Below are 9,348 nucleotides of genomic sequence, written 5' to 3' on the forward strand. Positions count from 1 at the left end.
CAGCTCTAAAAGGACCTGGGTCCGGTTCTTCTCCAAGGCCAGGGTGGTTTCCATGGCGTCCTGAGTTCTGCCCACTCATCCTGGGGAGGCTTCAGCTTGTCCTGGAAGAGAATGTGGCCGCTGCACTGGTTTTGCGTCTTTAAGAGACACTCGGAGCCCTCGCGCCTCTTCTCCACCAACTCACAGAGGAACTGGCCCACGCCCTAGAGAGCCGCATCTTCGGTGGAAATAGAAGCCCAGCGAGAGGTAGGTGTGGGCGCCCGCAGAGGCAGGGGGCCAGGCGGTTGACGGTTGACGGCAGCCTCCACTTCGGTGGGGTAATTCTGATGAATTTGGGAGCTCGTGGTTGTTCGGCGATAAGGGGTTAAGGTAGAAAAGAAGCCGGTGTGTTGGCTGGTCCCGGAGGTGGTGCTGAAGGTGGCGACTGGATAAGATGCTGGACGGTGGTCGGAGGCTGGAAGAAGGGGCACCTTTGGGGCTGTCCCGTCCAAATACTGTTGAAGCAAGAGACAGATCTGGGGCTGCCGAGGGCACTGCCTTTCATTACTTTTTATTAGTCCGTCTCTTATCAGTCTTGAAGGAAGAAGGGAAAGAAGGGGAGGAGGGAAGGAAAATGGAAGGAGAAGAGAGCAGTAAGGACCGCCACCTACCTCTAGAGCTTTAGTGTAAAATTAAAGATATAAGGCGAAAATCTCAAAAGACTTCAGAACAAGCAATGATCACAACGTAGTACCTTGTCTTCTTTGAAGAGTCTCCCTGGTCCCTTCTCTGATTCTGTAACCGTTGTAGAGACCTTTGTAATATATCTTTTCAGAGCCAGCCTTGCAGCTGAAAGAATAGACAGTAAGGTGTACAAAAATAAGACAAAGACCAAAAAATATGCTCATCTGTTTGTAATGGACTATTACATAGCCAGAGCTTGAAAGGGACTGTGTGGAGGGGATTTTTTTGTGTTTGTTTTCATTGAATTTCAAGAAAGATAACAACTCAACCAGCACAGCATTTGGGGCCCTCTGGCCTTCCAAAATTCACAGCTATCCCACATTCAAATTACATTTACCCCATCCCAGCATCCAAAAGTCTCAACCCATTACAGCATCGATTTATTTCCTAATGTTCATTGAAAATATCATCAGCTCACAAGTCTCAAATCTCATCATCTAAATCCGTGGTCGGCAAACTGCGGCTCGAGAGCCACATGCGGCTCTTTGGCCCCTTGAGTGTGGCTCTTCCACAAAATACCACGGCCTGGGCGAGTCTATTTTGAAGAAGTGGCATTAGAAGAAGTTTAAGTTTAAAAAATTTGGCTCTCAAAAGAAATTTCAATCGCTGTACTGTTGATATTTGGCTCTGTTGACTAATGAGTTTGCTGACCACTGATCTAAATAATCTAGACGACATGGGTGACACTTCAGTATGTCCCTTCCTCCCTGGGGTAGAATTCCTCTCCATCTGTAGACCCGCGAAACTAGAAAGCAAGTTCTCGACTCCCAAAATACAGGGTGGGACAGGCACCGAGTAACAGTTGTAGACACTGCCATTGGAAACGGGAGAAAATAGAAGGAATAAAGGAGTCACTCGTCCCAAGTAATTTCAAAATCCCACGTAGCAAACTGTTAGGCATCAAGGCCTGGGAATAACCCTGTGCGGAGCAAGGCTCCCTCCCGGCCTGCAGCTCCAGCAGAGCCATCCTTCCCTCTTCATGACCCGTAGCACATTTTGCAGCTGAATAGTTTCATCGGTCAGTTCCTGCGTGTAGACTTTGGGGAGTCTGGCAGCCTTTTTTTTTTTTTTTTTTTTCATTTTGTTCTTTCTTCATCCCTTTGTCCAAACTGGCAGTGTGTCTGCTAGTATAACATCCACAAAAACCTTGAGTCTCCCTGCATGTCACAGATTCATTCCATTGGACAAGGGGCTCCTCCACGGGTCCTCCTGGACAATCCCCTTTCTGGCCTGACTTCTGCAGAGATGGCTGCGGGGACCCTCAAGCAGCATGCCTGAGCTCTTCGGCACCAGCAAAACACGGGGTGGCCATACCCCTGGCTTTCTCTCCAGAGCATACCTTCCTGACAGTGATTCTCCTCGTGTTAGCAGTTTTGCGATCCCGATAGGCTGAGAAGTTCCCAAAACATCAAGTCCTGTTTTCCTTTTGCATAGCAGGTTCTTCCCTCAATTTATCTGACTCCTCTCACATTTTGCTAGAAGCAACAGAAAGAATTCAGGTCATGTCTTCAGCACTTGGCTTCGAAATCCCTTCAGCGAAATGCCCACATTGACTTATAATTCGGCTAAGCTTTCTGCCACTATGCTACAAGATCACCTCTCCTCCAGTTTGCTCATTTCCTTCTGAGCCCTCACCTTCTTTAACGTCCATACTTCTACCAACAGTCTACTCAAGGCTTTTTTCACCACGCATCTCAGAATTCTTCCATCTACGCATTACCCAATGTCAAAGCCACTTCCACCCATTTAGGCACTTCTTATAGCTGCACCTCATTTCCAGGCACCAACTTCTGTATCAGTTTCCTACAGCTACTGTAACAAATTACCACCAACCTGATGGCTTAATACAACTCTGGTTTATTCTTTCACAGCTGTGGAGGCCAGAAGTCCAAACTCAGTTTCCCTGGGCTGAAGGCAAGGCTGATTCCTTCTGGAGGCTCTAAGGGGGAAACCTGTTCCTTATCTTTTTCAGCTTCTAGGTCAGCTTCAGAGAGTAGCATCCCACCCTCTGCTTGCAGCACCACACTCCTTCTCTTCTTCCGTAGCAAAGACTCCTCTTCTTTCCTCTTCGAAAAACACTTGTGATTATATTTAGGGCCCAACTGGATACTCCCCCAATGTTAAGATCCTTAAGTTAATTATATCTGCAAAGTTCCTTTTGACATGTAACATTAGGACCTGGATAACTGGGGGCCATTATCCAGCCTACCACAATCAGTATACACAATCTTGTATATGTAATTCCAAATAGGAATTGTTGAGAGGCTTGATGAAATCACTATAAAGCTCAATTGGGTCATCTATAGCACCTAACAATCTCTCTCAGCCTCATTTGCCTATGTGTAAAGTAAACATAATAAAAGTACCTTCCAGAGTCCAATTCTGACCCACACATGGAATAGTATTAATGTATATGGACAAGCTGACTGGTTTTCTTGCTTCTGGCCCTTCACAGCTTCAAACCCATCATTTATGTTGCAAACAGAACTAATTCCCTAAACTGGAAACCAAGGTTTACGTTTTGGCTCCACTAGTTGGGAGACCTGGAGTCAGTGGTGTTCTCACAATTTCAATATAGGGTGGAGTTTAGGGAAGGGACTAGTTGAAAGAGGGAACTAAGGGATTTATCATGAAACTGCGTTTGTATAAGAAGCACGCTGATTTTATTGAGAGAACATATTTATTTTGGGTGTCTTGGTAGAGAAAGGAGCTTATTGAAAGCATCCTCTTAATGCTACCATGCCTTGTCTTAGTCCACTCAGGCTGCCACAGCAAAACACCACAGACTGGGTAGCTTATAAGCAACAGAAATTTACTGCTCACCGTTCTGGTGGCTGGGAAGTCCAAGATCAGGCAGCAAAATGGTTGCAGTCAGGTAAGAGCCCTCTTCCTTCACAGCCCCAAGGCCTTCTTAATGCATCCTCACCAGGTGGAAGGGGCTAGGGAGCTCTGTGGAGACTCTTTTAAAAGAACACTAATCCCATTCATGGGGGCTCCACCCACATGTCCTTATTCCCGCCACTCTTCCCCCTTCCCCCCCCCGCCTCAAGACTCCACTTTCTAATATTATTTGGGCATTAGGATTTCAACTTGTGAAATTCTAGGGACTCAAACATTCAGATCACAGCAATTCCTTAACCCCTCTAACCTCAGTTTTCTCATCCATAAAATGTAAGTGATATAGTACAGTCCTCGCGGAGTTGTAATGATTAGACAAAATGTAGTATACTGCATACAAATACCTTGGCACAGTGCTTGGTATACAGTGAAGCACTCAATAAGTTTACTGTGTCGTGCTCCTCCTCAAACTCTGTAAATGACTCCCTATTGGCTACTGAAGAAAACACGGGGCCTTCCCAGGTCTATCTAGCTACAAGCTATCTTTCCCGCTTTATTCACCCAGAGAGTCTGTCCATTATTTACTTCCTGTTCCCGCTGTCCCCAGATGTCAACACGACTCACTCCTTCAGTTCCTCGGGTCTCTGCTCAAGCATCATCTTATCGGACAGGCCTTTCCTGATTGCCCTCGATAAAGTAACACACACTCACACATTCCTCCACTCACTGGCCATGCCATAACCACTTACAGCTCTACTTTGTTGTTCTCCATAGCACGCCATAGATATATTTTCTATGTCTCCCCACTAGAAAGGAAACTCTGTGAACATAAAGATTTTGTTTTGTGCCTTCTTCTATATACATTCTGAGTTCCTAGAACAGTATTTAGCACATAGGAGGTGCTCAATAAATATGTCATGAATGTTTACACAGAATTTCTTGCTTATTATGTTTTCTCAATCTAAGATGCCTTGTCCACCTACCAAAATCCTACTCACTCTTCAAATCTGACTTAAATACACGTCAGTGAAACTCCTAATTGTCTCAAGTAAAACTCATTGTGCTATTAGCTGTTACATGATTATAATTTGATTTAGCTCTCATTTTAGTCTACAGTATCTCGGAATTTTTATTAACTTATTCTTTGCTTCTACCTCTAGATTGTAAGATCCTTAAGGGCAGGGTCTCTGTCTCGTCTTTTTAGCAAATGCCATGCCCCCTCACCATCTCATCTTTTTTTCACATACCATGCCAAATTTTCTACCCCTCACCCACTACTTAATAGTACTACATTGCTACCAAAGGGGCATAGGTTAAAAAGGGGAGGTACTTTTTTTGCTTAACCATTTGAAAGGAAGAATATTTAAGAGTGAAAAACAGAAGCGATTGTAAGTTGTGTAAAATGGCATAGCTACAGATATTTTTAAAGTAGATATAAAACAGCCATACTTGAGAAGGGTTGGAAGGGATATAGGTAAATTGTTTCCATGAAACTCCATTAATATGATTATAGTTTTAATTAATTAACTAGCAAGACATTAGTAAAGTCTTCATTTTTCATAAAATTGAAGTAGCTCAAATAATTCTAGTATAAAGCAAGAAAAAGTATCCCCGGGTGACTGGCTAAGTAACACCTTTTAGTTCCGATGTGGTTATGATGTCACTGACTCTGTCCATGAATCACTCTGACTGATGATGTCACAATGATCAGCAGTGTTTATTGTGCCAAGTAGCAAGACAACCTTCAGTGTTCTTTTAACTAGTACTCAGGGCATTCCTGCTCTGTCTCTGACCAGAGTTTTGGCCATAGATTTTTTTTTTATGTCCCAATTGAGAAAGATGTCCATTCAAGGACTACCCCTGATGTTTCTTCTGTTGTTTGCCGGCTTATTGGAGGAAAACTCCTGCATTTGTGATGGAACTATCTGGGCTAAGGTTGGATGGGAGATATTTCCTGAAGAAATGCTTTATCTGAAAGTTGAGCCTTCTCCATCTCACTGTCTGCCTTACCCTATGGACAAACTATGGTGCAATTTTATTAATATGGATGTAATTGCGAGTCTTGTATATCTCGTGTGTGTTTTAGGACAAGCTATCTCTCTAATCCTGCTTGCTTTATCTGTGCATTACCTGTGGATGAAGTGGAAGAGACACAAGAAAGAAGTAAGTTAGTGATGCAAATAGTAATAGTCATAGGATATCAGAGTTTAAAAGACAAGATTACCAGCTTCTTTGAAGGAAAGTACGATGTCTTTTTCCTCTTTGCAATCTGCCACAGTCCCCGCCATTCACCCCCAGCATCTAGCACAGTGTCTGGCATATAGTAGGTGCTCAACAAATCAGTATTAAATTAGAAGGTCCTTCAAATAACCTAGTACAATCCCTCCCTTTCAAGTTACAAAATGCATCAAGAAAGTAATGAGCTAAAATGAGTAGAATGTACAGGACATGAAGTTACCTGTCTGGGCCCAGAGGTAAGTCATTTGATCCTTCTCAGCTGCCTCACCAATAAAATGAAGGATGTGGAATAAGATATCTGTTAGATTCCTTCCAGATCTATCTAAGAAGGCTACGTATGTAAAAGTTGGCATGTATTTTTTAAATGGACTGTAAACTAATGTCTAATGTTTGGATAACTTTCTGGGAAATGGCACTCTTGAATTTCCCACTTTGCCAATGACACCATATTTTGAGGCAATCTTAAAAGCTCATTGACTTTTACAATAAACATACTGCCATGAAATGACCCTGATGTTACTGCCTTATACTTTGAAGCTGTTTAGTGAAGGGAAATATTTTGCTAATATTCACATAACTTCTCCCAGCAGAGTGCTCTAACCATAAAACGCACCTTTTAAATGTTTGTTGTTGATGATCATGATCATGATCATCTTTCACAGGGGATACACAAAAGAGCATTTCTCCCGCCCTCGGACCTGTTTTCTGTAATGACCTTTCTTTCATATAAATAAGTGATGTGTGGTGTTTCAGCATAGCTATCCAGAACATTTCATTTGAACTACAGTAAGAACACAACCTATAATTTCATTTGCTTTTCCCGCCCCCCCCCCCCCCATTAGCTGAAAAAACAAGCCTCCATAGATACAGTTGGTAATGAACCAGAAAGCCAGTCCATCAATGACATAGACCAACTACTCTTCAAACTGTTGGCCACGACGTCCATGATGAGCGAGTACCTGGACCGGAAGGCCCAGCGTCCTTCGTCTAAGAAATTCAAGCACGGAAAGCTCAAGTATAAGAACCGAGGAGGAACCAGAGGACACCAAAAACACGTGCATGAAGATCCGTCCAAAATGGAGACCACACAAAGCGCCTAGGAGAGAACTCGTGTAAGGTTCAAAATGGTTCTCTGTGAGCCTTTCTAATTTTTTTTTTATTTTTATTTTTTGCCACATTCTTTACTGAAACTTTGCAAAGAAGCCCAGGTTGACGATATTTCTATTCAGCTGAAAAGGCATCTGTACTTACTAAAGTACTGGGGAAAAGACGGGCCACAGCCACTATTCAGATTTAAGTATTTTGTTCTTTTAATGCATCACATTACAAATCATTAATCGATCTGTAAATTAGAATCTTTAGTGTTTTAATAAATCTCTGATTTAAATAATATTTGTGACTTTCCTTGCTTTCCTGAGCAAATGTTATGGCCACAAGAAGACTTAATTTCTCATCTCAGATGCCCTTTGCTAGAATAGTATGGAAGTATCAAGTAACAGATTAATTTTTTAATATTATTGTTTCCATTTTTAGTATAATAAATGATGAATTGAGTATCAACATTTTTTTAATTGATTTTTTACAGAGAGGAAGGGAGAGGGATAGAGAGTTAGAAACATTGATCAGCCGCCTCCCGCACACTCCCCACTGGGTATGTGCCCGCAACCAAAGCACATGCCCTTGACCAGAATCGAACCCGGGACCCTTGAGTCCGCAGGCCAACGCTCCAGCCACTGAGCCAAACCGGTCAGGGCCAACATTTTTTTTAACATTTCTGAGTTTTGTTGCTCAGCTATCTCAATTTTTTAACAATATGGTTACCATATCTTCCAACAAATACTGGGACACTGATCTGAGACTAGGACAGAAAGTTTGATTAAAAACATGAAAATTCCCAGAAATGTATGCAAGATCTAAGGCTGGGTAGAGAGAGCTTAAGGAGGGAGGGGCATCTGTAATACTGTCTACAATAACATTTAAAAAACAATCCTTGGCCCTAGCTGATTTGGCTCAGTGGATAGAGCGTTGGCCTCGGGACTGAAGAGTCCTGGGTTCAATTCCAGTCAAGGGCACATGCTCAGGTTGCAGGCTCAATCCCCAGTAGGGGGCGTACAGGAGGCAGCCAATCAATGATGTTTCTATCTTCTCTCCCTCTCCCTTCTTCTCTGAAATCAATAAAACTATTTTTTCAAGTTTATTTATGGTTCCACTTTCCAGACTTTCCTCCTTCCTTCCATGCTTCCTTAGCACAACTCTACCCACATTTCCACAGATGTTTGTTCCATCCCTTTGGCATTTTGAACTATCAACTAATTGCCGCTCAGAGAATGCTGATGTATTTTTCTTTTAATGGAGGACTCTTGAACACTTAAAAAGTGTCCAAACCTTGAAAATCCAAAGAAATTTCTTTCTAACAGTGGAATTTTCAGAAGTATGGACAGGACTCTTTGGGGTAGGGAATCCTCAACCCCTTAAACCTCTCCAGATGCCTCCTACTCTAATCACTAGAACAGGGAATGGAAGTGACTTATACACTTGGGAAGTCTGAATTAAACAAACGTGAAATGTTGAATAGTTTGTGTTTCTGACATTCCAGAGCTACGTGCACTTGAAGCTCCAATCCTTACAATTCTATCTCTGGTCTGGAAACAGAATAATAGTTGATAGTATTAGCACCTTTCATCTTCATCACTAGAAAATGTTAGGTCTCATTCCCCTGAGAATGTAAGGACCCAAACAAAACAGATGGATATTAGGGAGAGGAAAACAATAAAACTCCACACCCATATGCCTCAAACTGTTTCTTTTCAGAAAAGTAACAGCAAAATTTGTCCCTGGATTGTGTTTCTTAAGTACTATGGGTCATACTTCAGAAATGGGTGGGGTGTTGTGGGGTTTTTTTTTGGGGGGGGAGGTTGTCCAAGGTCACATAGGTTTCAAGTGGAGATAACCCCTACGTAAACTCAAGCAATCTGAGGCAAGAGCCCATGTACTTATGCTTTTATTACTCTGCAGCTTACCTGTGCAAACTAGGACTTGTGTTCCAGTAAAGCAATCTTGTCACTGTCCTTCAAACATGCCCCTTACTTTCACTCCCAGCTCTTAGAGTTAGCTCACGCCCATTTCCTTCTATTGTATTTTCAAATCCCACCCATTCTTCAAGGCCCAGCTCAACTCCAACATGCTCTGACTTCACGACCTCCGTCCACTTCAAAGCATGTATGATGATCTGTTCTGCTGATTTTAACCCTTCATCATAGTCTCTCTGATATTATTACTGATACGTACCTACCGTTTATCATCCCCCACCTAACAGATGTCCAGAGGGCAGGAACAACCAATTGTACCTACAACAATACTCAGTGAGCATTTATTAAATGCTTGCTAAAAACATGAGTGCAAATTACTACATAAAATGAATGCCATGAACTTCATATTTACTAATTGTTCAACCAATGTTTGTATGCATTCAAATCTCTAAGCCATATTCTACAGGGCTGTGGAAATGACATATACAAAATATTAGTATGGCTTTTTGACCTTTGATGG

General features: G+C 42.4%; 1 protein-coding gene across 2 annotated transcripts; it reads left to right on the top strand.

Moving 5' to 3' along the window:
• TEX50 (testis expressed 50) lies at positions 1-7,113 on the top strand (the record flags this gene model as incomplete). Of its 2 annotated transcripts, none has more annotated exons than XR_013812975.1 (2): positions 1-246; positions 6,642-6,777. XR_013812975.1 is itself a non-coding variant. In XM_079761649.1 (2 exons), the coding sequence occupies 2 exons, from the start codon at positions 5,401-5,403 to the stop codon at positions 6,897-6,899; spliced, it is 582 nt and encodes a 193-aa protein (XP_079617775.1). In that variant the 3' UTR covers positions 6,900-7,113. The 2 variants fall into 2 exon arrangements, 1 of the variants encoding a protein (XP_079617775.1); XM_079761649.1 differs by lacking the exon at positions 1-246 and adding an exon at positions 5,401-5,724 and having other exon boundaries at positions 6,642-7,113.
• Positions 7,114-9,348: the final 2,235 nt, after the last annotated feature.

Source organism: Cnephaeus nilssonii (assembly GCF_951640355.1).
Source record: "Cnephaeus nilssonii genome assembly, chromosome: 21".
Taxonomy (NCBI): Eukaryota; Metazoa; Chordata; class Mammalia; order Chiroptera; family Vespertilionidae; genus Cnephaeus; species Cnephaeus nilssonii.